The sequence below is a fragment of the Dromaius novaehollandiae genome, chromosome 2, assembly GCF_036370855.1.
Source record: "Dromaius novaehollandiae isolate bDroNov1 chromosome 2, bDroNov1.hap1, whole genome shotgun sequence".
In the NCBI taxonomy this organism is placed as follows: domain Eukaryota; kingdom Metazoa; phylum Chordata; class Aves; order Casuariiformes; family Dromaiidae; genus Dromaius; species Dromaius novaehollandiae.
This window is the reverse complement of record NC_088099.1, coordinates 30,140,755-30,161,796: the sequence shown is the minus strand read 5'-3', so window position 1 is coordinate 30,161,796 and position 21,042 is coordinate 30,140,755. Positions and strand designations below refer to the sequence as shown.

The 21,042-nt window shown below is 42.8% G+C and overlaps 1 protein-coding gene across 2 annotated transcripts in view; it reads right to left on the bottom strand.

Annotated features, from left to right (window-relative positions):
* Window positions 1–13,706: 13,706 nt before the first annotated feature.
* Window positions 13,707–21,042, bottom strand: part of GADL1 (glutamate decarboxylase like 1) — an 86,871-nt gene continuing 79,535 nt past the window's right edge. For both annotated transcript variants that reach the window (XM_026098821.2, XM_064506138.1), the window contains exon 15: window positions 13,707–16,689. In XM_026098821.2, coding sequence (XP_025954606.1) covers window positions 16,516–16,689 — 174 coding nt within the window. In that variant the 3' untranslated portion in view covers window positions 13,707–16,515. The remainder of the gene's footprint in view (window positions 16,690–21,042) is intronic.

Here is a 21,042-nt window from a genome sequence, read left to right as displayed (position 1 = left end):
GTTTCTTAGCTGTGGCTTATCTATCATCTGCAGGGCAGCCAGAATAGGGAGGGGGCTCTTCCGAAAATGATCCCAACCCTAAAATGATTCAGACCCAGTCCTTCCCACCAGCAGTCTGAATGTCATGCTCAGCGTTTCCGGCCAAACAGCCTCAGTCCTGCCTTTGAATAGACACCTCTGGGAAGGATATCCAAACCTGCCAGGTGTGACACCTTCACTGGCCTCCGCAAGGGGAGCGGGAGCTGGGAGGTTACAGCTGATGCTCTCTTCCTTTTAGCTTGCTTAGTTCTGAGTTCAGGCAAAGTCTTAGTTAAACCTCAGGTGCTTTGATGCTAGCATTAAAATGAGCCAGAAGACAACCCACTAAATCTGTGTCACACAGGACGGTATGATTAATTTGCCTTCCAGCTACTGTTCTGGACCCAGAGCGTTCCCCCTTTTAAACAAATACCTCTTCCATGGAAGACATGCAGTGAGCACAAGCACCACATGAACAAAGAGCTAGATACCTCCCTGTACAAAAAAAAGATCCCCTCAAGTGTAACTTAGGCTGTATCTAAGCCTTCACACACACTACAGTCCTCACCTGACTTGAGCATCTGAGACTCTCCAAGCAGCACCATTTTTCTCAGTTAGTCTATTTTGGTGCCAAAAACTCCACTAATAGTCATGCTTGGCTGAGCTGAGTATCTCTTTTTGCATATCCAAGTGGGAATTCCCCAAATAGGCATGCAGGTGCCTCAGTTTGTAAGGAGGCCAGTCAAGCAGAATAACTGGGGGTGGAAGGGGCCTCTGGTCCAGCTGGCAGGCTCTCTGGTCATCTGGTCTGGGCTCCAGCTCAAGATTAGCAGCTTAGATCAGCTTGCTCAAGACTTTGGTGAATTTTAAATATCCTCAATGCCAAAAACATCACGCCCTCACTGGGCACTTGGTGCTCAGACCTGTGCAACACACGTGGCCAATGTCAAGTGTGGGCCAAAGTACGGCAGCCACCTCCACTCCAAAACTGGCAAAAATATGGCTTTTTCGAAAAAGGCCCTGCCTAGGGGCACACCCGGGCAGACAGCTGCAGGTTAACAGCGCTCCTTCTTCCCCATAAAGCTTTAACAGTGTAGCGTGGCATTCGCTGCTCTTCCTTCAGTGAAGGCCTGCTACAAAACTGAGCTCTCCGTGTCCCTATGGGCCTACAAAACCTCACTGCCCACACCTTGGGGGGGGGGCGGGGGGCAGCATTCCCCAGGAAAGCCCATGATCGTGCTTCCAGCACCCACATTTGCTGATGCGCTGTCAGCACCAGCTACCCTTCACCAGGCCATGCTGCTGGCTGCACTGTGGCAATGCTCTTCAAGCCCTGACATCTTTTACAATGTCAGGTGAACTCCGGAGACCTTTCAGGCTTGAACTGAAGTACATGATAGCATTTTAACATTTGTTTATCAGTTAAAGCTTTTGCCCACCTTTCCTAGGCTAAATATAGTATCAAAAAACCTTCTGTAAACAGCCCTTAATTAGCATGTCACTCACTATTTTATCATGGCAGTGCACAGCAAAGAGGCTCCAGCGGCGTTCTGCAGAAGACAGGCCATGCAGCTACTGCTGAACCACACGGATGTCTAAACTGGATAGCAAAATGGCCCAGTGCAGCCTGCCTCTGTGCTTACAGCTCTACTAGGATACTCCTAACTGCTACCAGACAAGACATAAATAATAGAAGAAAAAGAAAAAAAAACAAACCTATGACACAGCTCCTGGAGGGCAGGGGCATTAGGACTTCTCTAGTCTGAATGTTCCTGGAAACAAACTGGGCCATATGTAGAGCACCTGCAATATTGTCTTCTTGTCAAGCCAGCTGTGCTGGGACCCGAGGGCTTGTTTTCGTTCCAGGGGACACTGATGAAGTTATTTCCTGATCCCTAGCTCTTTCTCACTCTCTTTCTTGTTTTTTTTTTTTGTTTTGTTTTTTTTGTTTGTTTGTTTGTTTGTTTTAATAAAATGCTGCCTATGGCAATTTTTCCCTCTGGCTACAAACAAGCTGGAGTAAATTCTGTTCCAAACTGCCTGCGTGCTGCTCATGAACGCAGTTTGGCTGGGTTCATGCTGCTTACTACTTGGCAAACAGTCCTGCAAGTGGGTGCACTCTGCGTGCATGTTCAGACGGCTCATGCTGGTCATTGCCAAAAAGTCCAGCCTCACCCCAGCAAACAGCTTAGACACAAGTGATGCACCTCACAGCAGCATTTTGGTGTTTTTCAGGCACCTGCATCTTCCTGAGAAATTCCCTGAGCGACCCACACAACCCGGCCAGCCTGAGCCCGCAGGTGTCCCAGTCCAGCTCTCTGGAGCCTGGTCCCTTGCAGTGCCTTGACCTACTGGTGGCTGTCACCTATTTTTTAATCTCAGGGATCTGAATGTCCCTGCTCACGTGTATAACGCTGAGGACAAAGAAGTCAGTGGTTTGTCGAAATATGGCCAAATCGAGAGGCTCTTGGGATGCCTGAGCCCAGGAAATACATTTAAAACTCCTGAATAATGAATGCTTTAAGCACCATGCTAATCAGTTCATGAAGAGGGACTGGCAAAAGGCAGCTCTTGAATTAACTGCTGTGAATTATTTGCTCAGTTATAATGGTGACAAAGCAAGTTCTTCAGACAGTTGCATTTACCTAGCTAAATTCTTTAAAAAAATAAAATAAAATGGTCATCTGATCAGGAAGGCACAATTAACCTCTCACTGCTGAAATTTCTCCTTCTCAAAGATGCTGCCATTTTAAGCCATGTAGAGCAAAGATCCCTCATAGTTCTTCTCAGATTTAGCCATCTCCTGAGCATCACGGGAGGGGCCACTTCTGGCTGAAAACATTCTCCTTCTTGCTCTTCCCTCACAGCAAGAAGTGCTGGGGAGGAAGAAACAAAAGCAAATTCACTCCTCACTCTTTCTCCATGCCAGTGACTAAATCTGGGTTATGCACGCCCAGCTGCGTAAAAGTGAGGTATTGCCTTGGGGTTTGGGTCCTCCTGGAGAGACTGTGGCCAAGGATAACTGTTTAACACACCATCTAACTGTTTAACACACTGTACACCTGTTTAATACATCATAGCTTTATTTATTTGGACGAAAAGCAATCTAGAGAAAATAAAAGCCTAAAAGAAATAAACATCTTCTATATTTCTAACCAAATTGCATGGAGATGGCAATCAGGGCTCACATCAGGCTTCGTAGCTTTGTGCATCTTCCCAGACTGGGGCTGTCTCCTCCTGTCAGCTCTCTCTTTTGTTTTCCTGAACAAGAAGATCGAATCGCCCCTTCCTGGCACTACCCAGGGTGAAGCTGCTGCAGACTTGTCACCTGCATTGATGGCCTGCATTAATCCCCATCCCCCCACCCCCACCCGGACACCCTTAGCGCTCACCTGCACAGGGATCCCACCCATCGGTCCATGACTGTAAATGCGCCTGTAGCATTTACAGCCCAGACGCAACCACGTTTGCTGTATTGCACCTAGCAGCTCAGTGTCAGCTTAATGAAATGACCTCTGAAATGTCCGGGTTTGAGCACATCACCTCAGGCATGGTCTGACTGTGTGAAGTGTTCAAGGCAGTTTGTTATTTAGGATAATCTAAACAGCTGTGGGGCATCAGATGTATTTATTAGCAGAGCTATAGGCTAAGCCACAGAAGTGGAGCGCTTTACCCCACCTTCTTACAAAGCCCGAACCTGGCACTTTCGATCTCATACAAAGAATTCCAGAAATACACTTACTAAAACTGACTTCTTTCATAAATATGCCGACATCTTCATGCTTTAACCTTTCAGGAGACCATTTAAGGTTAGAAAATGTTTTACAAATGATAATGATTACATCTAATTCATGCTTTTCCTTGAAGGTGAAAACTATCTTTCCATTTCTCAAACAGAAGAAGGCATGAACTTCCTTTGAGACAAATACCTGCCCATCTGTCAACGGCTGCAAATACAGAGCACACAGAGGCTGGTCTTTATGTACTAACTCCCTTATAAATGCATGTGAATGCTTAGAGGATTTCTGTACTAATCTAGCAAGGTTGTCTACACTATGGTTACCCAGTATTATAAGATTAGAAAAAACAGTGCTATTAAACTGGGGCTACCTCATTTGGCAATGTTTCAGAAATGCCTCCCCAGACTCAGGAGTGGCAACAGGCACCACTTCAAAGATTAACATGGAAATACAAGGCCTACTCAGGACTACCTCCATGAATCATTGCATTTGAGAAGCGAAGTAAAATGCCATTTTCTGAAAGAGCAAAGCCTTTTGTACAGGATATGTGACTGTCTGGAATGACAAAAACAGTGTTTCGTCCTATAAATAACAAACCTGAACTGAAAGCTCTCAGAAGACTTCAGTAAAAGAAAACACAAGGAACAGCTGCTCAGGCCCCCAAGAAATGCTGCCCAGTGCTGCCATCCAGGCGAAGGATAACTCGTGGCACATGGGTTAACAGTCAGCGTATTCCTGAGCAGCCCATTCACAGCACAGGTGCTTGGCAAGGGCAGGAGGGGAGTGGCTGATATTTGAATCCAGCCTCATTTCTGAAAAGGCAAGTTTTCCCCCTGTGGTGAAATTAAAGGCAGCGTAGCGATTCTCTTCAACTAAGCTACTCCCTCCCTATCATCCTTGGTGTATTCGTGGAGGCAGAAGAAAGCAAGCCAGGCCTTTATTTTTCTAAAAGGTTTTGAACAGGACAGAAATGTCATACTAGGACTCCTGCTTTTCCAGTTGTTAAGCCTTGCACACTTTTACACAGATTTACTCAGCCCATCGGAAGACAGAGCTCCTTTTGTTCAGCTAATCCCCAGGTGACAGGCAGAAGCGATACGGCTGCAACATGACAACATCACCAAGACTTCAGCATCGCTAGTGTGGAGGAGTTTGCAAAAGCAACTTGCAGGGCATTAGGCTGCAATTTTTCTTGTAATACTTTCAATGGTAGAGTGAGATGCTCATGTGTTTTAAGGTATTAACTACACTTCCCATTATGCAGCAGGTTGTTTAGCCCAAGTACTTCTGGAAAGGACATGTAAGCATTATTAATTGGGGGGGGGGGGGGGGGGGGGAGATGATTTCATTTTAATGTAGGAATGTTAACATTCATTAATTTGCTTGTCTTGAGATCATTTCTGGAATGGTTGCTTTTAAGTAACTAATCTTAACAAAGCCATAGGAAATGGAAGAAAGAATTTAAATTAACTTACTTCATCCATTTATAAATTGTTTAGGTTCACAGTAAACCAAACAGGATTCAGCCATACTTAAACACAGCTTTTGCCCACATATAAACTGTTTATTATAGCCATGATACACATAATCAGACCAAATTCATTCCTGAGCTGGGGAAGAGTCTAATTTGGTTTTATTAGTTCTAGGGGAAAACATTCTGGCAGAAGAAGATCCATTTTGAATGTAAAAATCCTCAGGAAAACCCTGCCGAGAGGGATGTGCAGCAGATTCTCTCCAGCATCACCAGATTCACAGATTGGTCGAAAATTGGCTTCTGCCCCTATTTTGGGCAGGTCCTTCCACCCGGAGCTGCACTTTGCTCTCCAGGACTATAAAGGGAACCATGAGGGAGCCTTAGACACAGACATCTGATTTTCAGATAGTGAAAACTTGGTGTGCTTCCAGGGACTGGCTTTAAGAGAGACATTCATTAAGACTCAACCTACTGGTCCTTCATCCCACTGCAGCACTGTTGAAGTCGACAGGGTTGAGTTCAGCAATTTGATCTGTAACATCTATGGAATAGAGGCAGATTTTTAACACAGGCAATATGGGGTTCCCAACAAGAACTGGAGACTGGTCACAGAACAGTTTAAAGGGTAATTCCTCTTTTCTTTAAGTGTCTTCACATTTTTGCTACTGCTATACAGTATTTGGTTCAAAAATCCTGGAGAGAAATACAATAGATTTTTACAAAGAAATTTTTGCTTTCAATTTTTCAATAAGAATTTTGACAGTCCTTGCTGAGCCTTGATTGCTATGTAGTTTGGCTAATTCCTGTGTCTGTGCTTTGCAATACTTGTCCTGTTCTAGAAGAGCTAGAAATGTATTTCATGGACAAATGCATGAAATGAGCTGTGGATACCAGGTCAGACAGATCAAATTATGATGGCCATCTTTTCTTCATTTCCTTTGCCATATGTGCCTCCAATACATTAGCAGTAGGAACATATGACTGTTATATTGGGAACAACTCCTCTAACACTCATCACCACTGCATTTCTTGCTTGAGCAACACATCTTGGCAGTACTAAAATTATTAATTTGAGCATATTAAATGCTCTGATGAATAACTTGTGCACACTTGTGACTCCATTCTTCTCTTATGCTCTATAGTATGGATTGTATTTTTAAATAACTGAGTTAATTGTCTTCCTGCAGTAATCAAAGAGAAATTATAAACATTGTGAGCTGCATGTAGTGTGCTCATTAAGACAATAATTGCAGGGTAAGGGCTCTTAAACGAGGCAGGGCTTCTTCTTTACTTATTGTTTTATGCTGATACCTGATGAAATACCCTCTCCTCATGACCGTCTTGGCAGGCTGAATACTCCTGGACTAGAACAATCTCTTTTTCTTCCAGTTCTAAAGAAACCCAGCAAAACAAATGCTGGCTGAAAAAGGCCAAAATATTCAGTACTTGGCTGTTTTAGTCTTCTCTGTAGCCACCATCAGATGACGAAGAAGTCCTTCTCAAAGTGGCATGGGAGAAGAGCAAGCTGGAAAACATATAGCTATGTTACATTGCTTCAAACTGGCTGGTCCAGATGAAATTCATCCTCGGTATCCAAAAGGACTGCCAGAAGCACTCTCGGCTCCAGCTTATCTTTGACTACCCTGGCTCTCCAGTGTGGCATGGGAGCCTTTGCCCCACTCCACACCCAAATGCCCATCCTGGCTCCCTCCATACTGAGGCAAGCCTTTGATGAGTACCCGTCCTTTCCCTTCCCGGACCCTGGCTTTCCCACAGGTTAGCAGCCGGGGACACAGCTCCAACCAGTGGCTCAGCACCCTCCATCCTCATCCCTTTCCTTAACCAATCCTGAGTTTGGTTATTGGAGGCCCAAGGCCTTGGCGTGGACCGCGGAGTGCTCAGCAAGGCCAGCTGCCGTCCTGCAACCTGGGCAGACAGGCAGCAAGGCCAAAGCCTGCAAAAGTGGCAAAGGTGGCACCTACCGCTACAAAAGGAGGAAGGAGGAGCTGGGCGACCCCTGCCATTCCCTACTTCCAAGGGGGTGGGAGGAATCAAACTATTTCAAAGCAACTGGAAAATAATGAGGACAGGGTAGGAGCCAACATGTATTTGTCAAGGTTGAATTATGCCAAAACAATGTTTTGTTTTGGTTTGTTTTTTTCCCTATGGTAGCCCTTGAAAATGGAGAAGATGCAGTAAATATCATATGTCTTGATTTTAGTAAGGCTTTTGACATTGCCTCAAATGACATTAGCAAAGTAGGGATTGTCTAAATTTAAGTACAGAGTTGGTGCAAAACTGGCTTGAAAGACACAGCAGTTACCATGTGGCTCCCTAGGAGGTGCTGAGCAGGATGCCATAGGGACCTATGTCTAGTCCTACTCAGGATTTTAAATGATAGCCTAGATGATGGACTAAAATATATATGCTTATTAAGTCTGCAACTTTACCATGCTACATGAGGCTGCAAGTGTGCAGCTGGACTGACTTAGAATTCAAACTGCTCTTGACAGATTGAATAAATTTTCTGAAAAAACAGGATCCTTTTTCGTGGGAACACTTAAACAGGAGTAATTAACTGTACAGATATCTAATGGGGAAGAGCTGTGCAGAGCAGTTAGCCAAAGCGGCTCAAGCAGTCAGAGTGAATCACAAACCTAAGAAGAGTCAATAGTGTCTTGCTGTGCCAGAAGGCGGCAAACATCACCCTGCACTGTACCAACAGCAGCGGGGTCTGCAAGAGTGGCCTTGCCTTTCTTTTCAACTCTGCTACAGTTTCCAAGGATTGCCGTGGCTTGTTTTGGCCAACAGCATAAGCTGAAGCCTTTCAAACACAACCGATGAGGACAGGTGGAAAGAATGACAGTTGTTCAGGGCTAGCGACAAAGACCATTAAGGGGAGATCAGATGATAATCTTGGAATATGGAGAAGCTGCAAAGAGGGAAAAAAAAAATCTCTTAACTGTAACTGTGGGCAGTAGGTCAAGTAGCAACAGAGTTCAAATGCATGAAGGAAAATGCAGGTTCGCCACGAGGAAACCCCTCTGTGAGTTGTTCAACATGGTAACAGCCTGCATGGGCAGGCCGAAGGGCAGCCAGCATTTGAGGTCATTAGGAGCAGACTAAACACCGGCTGGCTGTGAGCTGGCTGCGATCTCTGGGCTCTCTCAGGACAGACGGCCTTTAGTCGGGATGACATCACGAGATCCTTCCCTGCCCCATGGTTTGTAAACTCTATGTTCAGTCTCTATTTCCAAAGATTTGAGTTCAAAGTGGCAAAAAAGTTGGAAATTTTGTTTAATGGGAAATTCCAAAATCTATATGGGGGGGGGGGGGGGCTGCAAACATCCTCTTTCATAATTAGCCACAGAGTACTCGCATTTCTCATGGAAAGAAAAATATATTAAAAAGCAGACTTTTTGCTTTAAAAAGATTTAAACACAGGAACTCAGCACTCTGAGGCCACGCAGCTTCCATGTGGTGTGTGTGCTCCTGGCCCCCTTTGCAGCCTTGGTGGGGAGCAGCGGCGAGGACGCGCTGCTCAGCTGAGGGGCGCAGAGCCTGGGAGCTGCAGCGCTCAGGGCTCCCCGCTGCTCTGCCAAAATCCCAGCTGCCCTGAATGCGGCAGCGCCATCAGGGGTTACACATGCCTGAAACACGTCCCATCCCCATCAGTATTAAGGTAGGATGGCCAGAAATTACCCCCAGGATGCAGTGAAGCCCTGCCTATAGTTCCTTAAAGTCCATTGAAATATAACATTTTCACAGGAAATTCTGACTAGTGCAAAGTGGCATGTTCTGACAAAGCTGCGTCAGCCGAAAAAAAATGCCCCAAAGGCCTAATTGCCTCTCTGCCACGGGGAAGTTGGTGCGACGTGGCCAAGATGCGACCGTGCAGCCCTGCTTCCCACAACACCAGGGCTGCGCAACGGAGGCCTGCGATGGCCACTGCCTGCCCCAGCTCTGGTTTCTTTGCTGCTGTGCTCCAGGTGCAAGGCTCTTTCTACTCTGATGTTTATCACCTCCTTTCTTGGCTCGTTTTCTGTATTTACATGGCGTTCAGGGATCCTGTGCTGTTGTTTATGCCAGCATTATACTCATGCCCACAATTTCCTGTCTCCTGAGGGTTTACTACATCCTACCTCTCACCAACAGCTCTTGCAGCTTTTTGCAAGTCCCCAAGGACTCTGCACTTTGCATGACTGAGTGCTCCCTCTCCTAATATCTTGGCTCTTAAAATCCCCGAGGTCCCCATATATGTCAAACACCAAAGCTTCCAGCTTAACTTCGTCAACAAGTTTCATGAGCACATGATTAATCTCTGTGAAGGGGGTCAGTGATGAAAGTCTGAAACCAAATTAGCCCAGAATCAATACCAATACTTAAGTGGTATCTTTCTTTTCTCCATTGCCCATTTTCATCTCTCCCCAGAAAGCTCCTACCCACCTGATATTTTCTGTCCTGTTCCCCATCTTATCTAGGTTTCTCCAAATGATACCACATCAAATACCATAAGGAAATCTAGGAAAATGACATCTTTTCCATTGTGTGGTCTAGAAAACCAATATTTCACAGAAAGCTATCTGGGTAGCCTGGCACCATCTCCCTCTGGTAAGCCCATATCACATAACATCCCATTTTTCACTCACCACCATGTCTGCTGTTATTGATTCCTTCAACAATTTTTCTATACCCACAGTGCAAGTTTTGACTAAAATGGAAGCTTTAACTTCCTCGTGCATCATCTGTAAAACAGGACAACCAACATTTCTTTCTCCCACGCTTTGTTTTACTTAGTTTCCCAAGGCCAAACTGGTCCCCAGCATCGTACAGTGCACAGCAAAGCCCTGATCTTGGTGTTATCATACTTCTGACAGAAATAGTGAGTGATAACCACCCTGGGATCTAGAAAACTTCATTGCTGATGAAGAGAAGGCAATACTCCACTCTGAGATACCAACCTAAACGTTGCCCTCACTTCAGCTTTCAGTCTTCCTCCTTCTGCTATTCTCACACTTTTCTTGCCAAATACTCAAAATCTCTCTGAAAATAGGCATGATGTTCGGGCATGAAAGAGGGCATACAATCAGACCAAGAGTAAAAATCCCTGTTTCCTGGAACAAGGTAGTGGCTCAGATAAAGCAGCAGCTGCAGGTGTCTGCTGGATTTGAGGGGCCAATTCCCAGAAAGACCAGCTGGAGGAAGTTTTCTTAGAAGAACAGCTTTGTGCAGAGGATGATACAGACCACATAGTCCCAAAGGCAGATGTTTTCCATGGGCCTCCACTATTTCATGGCAAGTGCTTTTGTCATACTTTCCGTTTTTAAATAGCTGTGTAGAAGTTACTGCTCTCCAAGATACTTAGAAGAAATAAATTCCTTCATCAAAATGGAACATCTGTGTTTGACAGAGCTATTAAAGACCCCTGTCTTTCACTCCATATTGTTTGACTTTAACCTTCATAAAATGCAGATTGTAAGGATTTTTTTTAATGAATTTTAAAAAATGTGATCAATTTTACATCAATTGCACATGAGCTGCTCTGGTTTTAGGTGGTCACCTCCACAGGATTTTTTCAAGACTGCCTTTTCAGTTTCACTTTTATTATCAAGAATGCTTTAAAACAAACTTTACCCTAATAGATACAAAATCATTACTGTACTACAAAGTTATGTTGTCCTCTTTAAGGGCTTTCCTAGAATGAATGGATAGACCACGCTATTCTGGGACAGACTGCAGAGGTGCTGGTGTATATGCAAGTCCTTTGATGATTTTAGAGCAGCTGCTGCTTCACCATTCCACTGCTGTAGCCCAGCTACACAGCATATTCATGAACCTTCACTTTAGCAGAGGTTAATCATTCACACTACCGTTGTTTCCTTTTGTGGGTTTGCCTTGAAACCTTTGACGTTCTCTTTATTGTACCTTGCTGCGCAAATTTCCTTGTTTTGTTTTGCTTATCAATGTAATTTTTGGTTGATTATTGTGCAGTTACAGAATTAGAGTAATAACATCTAATTGTACATCTGAAGCAAAAACATGTAATTGTGGGAGACTAGATTCAATTTAAAGAAAGAAAAACCCTCCACCAGGGTTTCTCATGGGTTGCACAGTGCATTTGCCAGGCAGTGCTGCTTTGATTGCATCTAACCTGCAATTAGCATGTGCAATTAAGGCATAATGAATGTTTGCAATTGCATTATTTCAGGATGTAACAGTAGCAATATTTAGCAGTTACTGTACCGCATATAGTGCTCATAAGCTCAGATGGTTTATCAACATTTACCAACTAAGCCACAGGAAGCAGGGAAGGCATGTGAGGGGGCCTCACCTACAACCGATTTCCAGGCTGAACACGCTCCGCTCTCCTGTTGAAGGCCCACGCCAGTAGCAAACAGGGAAGGGAGGCTATGCAGATTTGGGAGCTGTTCAAAATGGGTACTCAAAAGCAGTAATGAATATGATACAAATTTCTCTGCAGACAGAGAGATAATTATTCATTAAACAGAGCCTACGGGAGAGCTTCTGATGCCAATGAATACTATTATGTCTGAAGCGACCTTCTCTGCTCCAGTCAGTACTACTAGGAAGGTTTTTCTCCCTATTTCCAAGTCTTATTACCTCATTCCTCATTCAGTTCCTGCAGTCTAAGTAGCTGTGAGAAGGCTCTGTATATTTATAGCAAAAGATGAACATTGTAAATGGCCTGACTGCTCAGAAGAATTTTTGAACACATGACAAGGCTGTGGGCCAAAACAGACCACTTCATCTCCCAACATGAGAATGCAAGTACACATGCAAATGACAACATCAAACCGACCAATTTCATATCTCCTCCCCACTGTCTGAACATGTCCTGATGTGATTTCTATTTAGCTGATGATAGGACAAGATGGACTCCTTAACACAACAGGAAAAATAGCCTCCTGAGTGGAAAGACACCCCCATCACTTGCATTGCCATCTCCTTTCAAAGGACCGCTGAGTAGCTCTGCTAAATGCAATTCCTCTTTGCCACCCCTGCAATTGCAGGTTATCAGTCCCTTAATTGCTCCTTGGAGTTTTGATGTAAAAAAAGTCCACTTCCAACTGCCAAGAGCTCCAAAGCACACCCCAAGGTTGAGGGACACCACGAATATACCCTGGAGGCAGAATTACTGTTTCCTAAAGGGGTGAAATGCCCAGTATCTGCTAGATCACAATAAAAGCACTCTTACTGCTGTACAAGTTTAACAAAGAGGAAAAAGGTTTAATTTATTACCATTAAACAAAAGGCTAGGTGCTTGAGTACAAGACAAAGGTGGGGTATTCAAGGAAGGTTAACTGGACTGGGTTATACTAGCCACAGCTCTCTAGCCCCAATTCTCTTTCTTCCCAAGGAACTCCACAGAACTTGCATTTCTACTTTTATTCCTGAATTAACACATTTCTTCTTTCCTGAAGTACTCTTCTGAAAATTACATTACTAAAATTGTTACCACACTTAAAACTGTATATATAGTATTTCTTGTGCATAGCTCTTACTAGACTCATGTCTTTCAGCTTACGATTGGTTTTTCATAGAGCTCATATGTGATATAGTAAGGGGAGGCAGACATACCATTTAGCATTTCTGATTTATTCTCCTATTTTCACCACTTCATATCAGTTTTGTGAATCCTACTATGCTACCAAAGGACTTAAAAATACACATTTTTTGAGCATGAAATAATGTTGTGGTCTGTGCATACAAGAAGGCCTCAGACACGTAAGAGGCTTTTACCCCCTCTTACCTGACCTGCTAGGCATGCAAACTCTCCCATTCTCACAGGCTTTCAGAAGGACTCCTATGCTTTAAGGCTCACATGCTATTTGAAGAGCATCTTCTTGGATTATTGAAGGATGTAAGTGAAAACACACTTCAATTCAGGCTAACAGAAATAAAGATAAATCTGAATCTTTAGGCAGGAGCCTAAGGTAGATAAACTGAGATGTTCTCAGTGCCAAACTACTGGTGTTGAAATGAAAGATCCCAGTGCTAAAACTCAGGGCCCCATCCAGCAAGGGTTTGCTGATTTAATCAATGGGAGTTATGACTTGCATGAGTGATGTTGCTCAAATGCTCATATGCTCAAAGTTTTTGCAAGGTGCATCCACCCAACCAATAGCAACAATTGCCTCGGTGTCCCTTCTAAGTATTTTGTTCATTTCATAAAGCTCCATATTGAAAAAAGATTATTAAAACTAGACACAAGAAATTGCTAAGACAGAAACAGCCACTGGATCAGTTTCTACACTGATTTATATCTCTGCCTGACTGCTGCCAGAATTTGGCTTAGCACCCTGAAAGATGGTGCTCTCAGTAACTAGGAGAGGTAGCTCATGGGCCAATCCCATCTAGCTAGAATATTAAAAATAAATAAATAAAATGGCCATTTCTGCAAAAACAATTTAAATTCTGCATTTGGAATCAAGAGCAAGATAAATGGTGACACATTTTCATCCAAGATGTTTATTAAAAATGATATGGGCACAGCACACAGATAAACCACATCCTGAAGTACGGTTAAACTAGGTTTCACATTTTAAAGCTGTGCAGACAGCTTGCTGTTCCTCCATCTGGAGAGCTCATTTGTACCTTCTTTATATATATCTCTGCAGTTTTAGATTGACAAATGACAAACACAGTCTTTATTTATAGGAGTGTCATTTACTTCACTTTTTATTAAAATCACCAGGTACAAAATAGACATTTTGTACATACCAGTCCTAAATAAGTAACTATAAGGAAGTGACTGTACAGTCCTGAAATAAGACCACCACACTGCATGCTTTGGACATGATAAGGAGTCAGAAACAATAGAAAATATATGGAGATCAGATAAGCTACTCACATCATGCTGGAAGGTTAACCTTTACCTTTGAAGAAAACAGTGCACATGTTGATCTGAAATCTGTTTTCTGCAAACACCGAAAATGTTCCATTTCGCTCTCATTTAAAAATACTATAGACACTACAACCACAGAAAGGAACTGTGCTGCTTCAGTCCGATAAGTACCCTGAGTGTCACAGTATCTGGAAACAGAGGAAAGCACTAACATGAGCAGAAACAAGACGGTAACACTTTTTGCTAGTAGTGGTGTCATGAAACACCACAGGACAAATTCTTAGCTGATGGAAGGTGGCTTATCTTCCACTGAATCAAGAATTCACCAAGAATCTGGACCATAATCAAAGAATCCTGGTGCTGTATTCCATCTTTCCCTTCAAGGTTGAAAAAGAGAAGAAGTGTTAACAGTCTACGTGCATCTCAGAAGGCAACAGCAAAATCATCCCCTCCATTCAGCACCCCTTACATTCTCTGCACTCCATCCAGAGTGGCTGGGAGGCTAAATAAGCTTTACGGCCGCAAGCCATAAGTGCTTCCTCTCACGTAGCCAGAAGCACGAGGTAATAAATGATGACATAATCCTGCGAGTATTACAGGGCAGAATCCAGCAGCTATATTGTGCCATTCATTTTTATGTAGAACTCTCCACTAATATCAATGTGGTGTTTGGCTTAAAATCCAGTGGCTCACTATAATAGCACAAGAATATTCATTTCCAGTACATTGTTAAAGCCATTCGTCAAGTGCTATGAAGTAACTATTGCTCCTATCTACTGCTCTGAGAGTGACTATGACCTTGTTAAACTTTCCATACCATCATCCTGGAGACTGAAAGTGGGAATGTCATGCAATGTTGGATCCTGGTACAATGTAGGAAATGAAAACAAAAAAGCATTGTGTTTAAAGACAGCCTTTAGCAATACAGAAAACATTACAGTAGAAAAGTTCATATTGGTCGGTGCTACTTCAAATACAGAGTAGGGTACAAACACTAAAACATCAAAGTAAGTGCGTGCTGATTTACAAGTTGAAAGACAAGATTATTTCCATAAATTTGCTTCAAGAACTTCACTCCAAAAATACATTTATGATTTCTATCTTTATAAAATGGATCATTTTATAGCTAGAATGAAAAATAAATCAAAAGTATACTGTAATTCTTAACACATACTGTAATTCTTAACACATAAATACAAAGTTTGAACTTAATTTTTCAAATTAAGATTGACCAAAAATTCTCTGACATTTCACATCCTAAAATCACAGGCAGACTTTCATTAATCACCACCATCTTAATCTCAGTACCAGAATATAAATTATACATTTATTACATGAGATTTAGCCATTTTAGATCTGTAGGAAAAATCAAACAGACCCTGACAAATATATCATTTTGCTGTATTTTTTATAAATAGTCATGATGCATAAAAATACTTATCTTTCAGATAAATATATTTTATTGTTTCTCTGTTATAATTTTAAAGTGCATCAAAAGCTGCTAAATAAATTTAAAAATAGAGGAAGGTGAACAGTAGTTCAGAAATGATAGGTATTTCCTGTTAACAAAGAGTTAAGAAATATGAGATACTATTCCAACATTCTTAGCTCTACTAAAGCTACAGTGAAATTTTGGGTGGGAAACCTTTGCAAACACTGACTGAGTCCAATCATGTCTTCAGGCTGGAAGGGACCTTAGGAGGTCAACTAGCTCAGCCTGCTCAAAGCAGGGTCAGCATTAGTTGCTCAGGCCTTTGTCCGGCCAGGTCCTGCAAATCTCTGAGGACAGAGGCTGCACAACCCCTCCAGGCGCCTGTTCCACTGCCTGACCGTCTTCATGGTGAAACATTTGGGCAATTGTCCTACTTAGAGGCCTTGAGGAAATCTTCATGGGTGTCCACAATTTCCAGTCTTATCAGCGTGATTATCAGCCAGGCCTCTATCCTTAAACACGTACCAAACTAAACTATCAAGAGAATAGTCAGAGTATTAGCTAGCATTTTAAAGCTCCCTGAGCTAAATTCACTCCTAACAGTAACTTTAGAGGAGTACTGCCTGCATATGTAAGTCACCAGTTGGAACTACGGTGTGCACAGGCACCCTGTAATAAGCTGCCCTCCCTGGGACATAGATACCATTTTCAGAAGTGCTCCCTTGTCCAGGAAACACTTCCCAGAATGGCAGTGGTGCTGCCAGCACTGGCCTGCCCCGGCCATCTTCAGCCCCCGTCAGCAAATACTTCCTGTGGAGGGGTAGTCTACCTGAAAGACCTTTAACATCACTACGTAAAATGGCAATTTCCAAGCTATATGTCAAGCTCTTTACTACCTTTCACAAGATAGCACCAGAATGCTGCTGCCACTCTCTCTCCGTAAATATCACACACGAGCGCAGCACCTGGTGCTGTGGAAAGAGTGTTACAAATCCTTGGCAAGCTGTTCCATTTCATCCAGCAAGAAGTCCATGTCCTCTCGGCTCACTTGTGGGCTGATGACCACCTGACGGAAGAAGTTGACTTTGCCGCGGTGAGGCTGGTATCCAAGCATCATGCTGCCCTTCTTCATCATCCTCTCTTTAATTATAGGAGCAACCTGAAAGTAAAGCCAGAGAAGGGTTTTTGTCTCCTTCAGTAAATTAGCAAATCTGGGCAGGAACTGGATTTTGTGATTTATGAAGCTTTTTTGAAGTGTCTGAGTTTCTCATGCCCTTGCCTGCCCCAAGAAACATTAAAACTCAGACCTGCAGGTTTAGATGCAGACTGTATATTGAGAACTTGGAAGAAACAGTACAAGATCTAAATCCCTCAAAAGCCTGCTGCTTGGTACATCCATCTGTAATATAGGACAGCTTGGGTTATGGTCCCTAGTCTTTCTGATTTAGATCAAAGGCTTGAACTCAGGGAGAACACTGACACTGATGGTAAAGGGCATGGTTTATCTCCTTGTGCTAAACTAGGCTGTCTCACTACTTGTACTTGATGGCCCTACCCCAGCCACATCTGCAAAGCAGCAGTCCCTGGAGGATCTCCATAGATCCCTATGAACCTTAAGCTGCCAAAGGAGTTAGATGCAACATTAAGGGAGAAGTCCTGATCATGGAGGTTAAAATTTCATCTCTTAGATTTAAGGCTTAAGCGGTGTTTGATTCCACCACTCTTGTGTAAATGGGGTGAAACCTCATAGGTGTCTCACTGCTGAACAAACCAGTGAGATTGGAAGTCAGGTCCTTATGGCTGAACACTTGATCCTCTCACAGCAAGGCAATTAACCTTGTGCAATTAACCTTGTGCTTAACTTTAAGCATGTGAGTAGTTCTTCTGTGTTTTCACGCTTGAAATTAGTCATAAATTTAAATGCATTGCTGGATCAAGTACACTATCTCTTGGAAGATGGAATCGCACATAACTAAATACTTTGGCAGAAGTAATATTTTTTAGAACATGTCGCGTTTTAATGTCTTACTAATAATGCTAATGTACTTCAAAACAGTGCATTCCTTTGCATCCTTTTGCAAAGGCTTGGCTACAAACTAAGCAAACAGATGTACAATCTAACCTTGGTTTCTGCCTTAATTTATTTCAACTCTAAAAGTTAGTACTGGAAATTACCACCTGACCTGCGAAGGAAGAAAAATGATGATGCCAACCTTGCTTTAATAGCTTTATTTTTACAAGGCATATTTTACTAGGCAATTCCCAGACAATTTGCTCAGAGAGAAACATTTGAGGTTTTCAACACTAACAGCCTAGCTTCCCCATACTAGTTTAGTGGTACTTACATTTTGAAACAGTGATCTTTTAGGCATTTTGAATTCAGAGGAGGAATGTTTATGGCTCTAACTTAACTTGCCTCAGCTGATTTTGGTTTCTCTTTGTGACAAAGCTACTTGTTTTATTTAGTGATGTTTTTAAACTATGAAAGTCATGGAGTCAGAATTCTAATTAAAAACCAGAGTGTGACATCAGTATGGATTATGCACGTGAGAGCCATGAATATAATTTCAGAATGCAATGTGCAACCAGAAAGCTTTTTTTGCTTAATGCTATGAACAAAAACAAAGAAATAAGTTGTGAAAGCAGTGCTGATAAACATTTGAGAAAGAAGATAACCATGAGGACAGGAACATTCAGAATTTACAGCAGATGTGTTAGGAGGCATATTGTGATACCTTCACTCACCTTCAATAGCATCTTTCACCATAAAAATCTAATGTAGTGCTTCAGGTGTGCCTCCTGCATAAAGATCCTTATGAAAGCTAGCAATGAAATCACGATTCTACTGTGTATTTGCAAGGTGTACATCATTTAGTAATAGAAGTCATCAAATATATCCTTGTACTATGGGAAGAAAAATATCTCCCCCCTGGATTTCCATCTGCATGGCAAATGATTCAATTATTCTCCAGTTTTGTTGTTTTATAGCTCAGAATTACATGAGAGTAACTTCATTTAGTCCATACCTGAGCAAAAAAACCCACTGGTGTTCTGCTTGGAAGTGGCTATTTTGCGTGAGACACCCTTCTTCATCTTGAAGAGTATGTTAATCAGCAAACAATCCTCTGTACTTGGGATCAAATGTTCCAGACTGCATTCTGACAAATCACTGAATGTGGTACTGTACAGTGCTAACACTAGGGCAAACAGGAGTTACACGGGAACATTCTTGGCTGGCAGCATGCCTGGTTATGCACCCGTGTGTGTTGCAAGTCTGTACACCAGTTCTCTTAAACAGTGAATAACTTTGGCATGATAAAAGTTCTACTCCCCTTCAGTTTGCATGGGTTGAGCCCCTTTAACATCACACCAGACTACCAGTGCTCAACTCTTCCACTCTTGCTCACGCCAGCTATGGTGTTAGACAGCAATGACGCTGTGACAATGCTCAGCAGACCCTGCGCCCAGGCGGCACTGCATTGGGCTCTATACAGACACTGAAAAGAAACAACTCCTCCAGCCCTGTACTTGACAAGAACCCCCAAGCGAGCTCTACTCATGGAATAAAGGCTGTAAGTGCAAGGTGAGAAGTAGTGAATCCTACTTAATATACTTTCCTCAAGCTCTTCTTTAAGATTCAAATCCCTATAGCAACTTTTAGCCCTTATTGATGTTCTATCAGAGTTATTTCATCTTTTGTACCATGATATTGATTCTCTTCATCTCAACACCCAGTGCTCCACAATCCATCATCCCAAAATGTGCAGTAGCACAAATGGAGAGAATGAGAGCAAAAACATTTAGAGCTTCAGCAACATGAGGACTGTAGATATATCACATTTCAGCAGGTCTTCTCTCATGGAAAGGAAAGGTAGAAAATCTCCCTTTCATTATTTCCTTTATCCTCCACTCTAACAAAGTTGTCCTCTCAATATGTTTTGAAGTGCCTTCTTTCCTTTTTGAAGGCAAAATGCTTTCTACTTTAAAAAATAAAATACTGTCTTGTTGGCTTTTGACAGGATTATTTTTGGAAAGGGCTACCACCAGGTATTTTGCATGCTTTATTTGCTGACATAACGCAGTCAGTGTAACAAGACTATCATGGATCCTCTCCACAGGAAGTAGCAAGGAACAGAACATATTCACAGATGCTTAAGTACAAGTCTCACAAAAAAGTTATCAAATGATGCAAGCATGCTAATGCTTGGACTTGAAGAGTACTGGCTATGACTGCTAACTGAAAGTAAAGGCAACTTCCAGTTTGCAGCAGAAAAATCAGACCTACAAGGGACTAATTACCTAGTGAGGAGTTCAATTCCCACTGAAGTCAATGAGAACTGAGGATGCTCAGATATCAGAAAGAGCTGCATAGCCCCATTCAGGATAGACTCCTAGGAAAGCAATTTAGAGAGAGTGAGATTGCTTCACCAATCCAATTATTTTACTACAGAACTTACTTCAAATTGTAAAACTAATTCTTTATGTTGCCCATCAGTGGAACAGTCTCAGAATTTTAAGTGTAATGCATCCTAAAATCTAAGATCTCATCTCTCTTTTGTTTTTCTTCACCTTCTTCCTTCCCACTGTTGGCCTCCCATGCCAACCCAGCCTGGAGATTTTTATTTCAGAAGCTCAATTCAGCAGCATATTGGCTATCAAAGACACAGCCGTCCTCCATGGGCAAGGAAGTGACTGCACTGTGTGGAAAGCCCTTGTGCAGCAGACCTGCGTACATTATGCTGCACATCCAGAAGTGCAGGGGATCTGCTTCGCCTGGGAACTGATCTCAGCAGACCCACACAGATGCTGTAACATCTCATGCTACCTGGATTCTTCCCTTGCTTTCAACAGTAGAGGTCATTAAACTGGAGCAGAAACGATGGAGTAGTTAAGCCCCTTCTCCATTACCTCGGTGCCAGGATAATCCCTTCCCCACCCCCTGCCAACACTCAGCCACACTACAAACAACAGAAAACTTTAGCCCTAAAATCTGAGTTGTTTCTAACAGAGTCCAGACTGCTGCTGATCCTCACTCCTGCACTCATGTGAAAGATGCCAATGTTCCTCCCCAGCACCTGCACGCAACAGAGCAGTGAGATGAGGAGCCAGGGCCACCTCGGACACTGCAGATGGAGTACGTACGTGCACCAGGAGGATCGGGAAAGCAAGACATCTCCCTGGAAGTATCCTTGAGAAGAGTGGTTCTGCACAATCGCCTTATAGAGAGATCCTTTAAAAACTACTGCATTTACTGTAGTTGACTGCTTAATGGTACTTAATTGAAGTTTCTTCAGCACTTCAAGGATTTCCTCCAAGCTCAGGCAGTGATTGCCTAAATAACACTCTTCAGCAACTAACTACCATGAAAACCTGACTTGCCAAAGGGCTGAGCACTTTCTCAGCAGAAAAAGCACATGCTTAGTCTCTCTAAGAGCTAGTGCACAAGTTTGTATGCTTAAGATCCTTCCAGAGGACTTGATAAAATGCCCATTTAAGATCATTTATTCTTCTG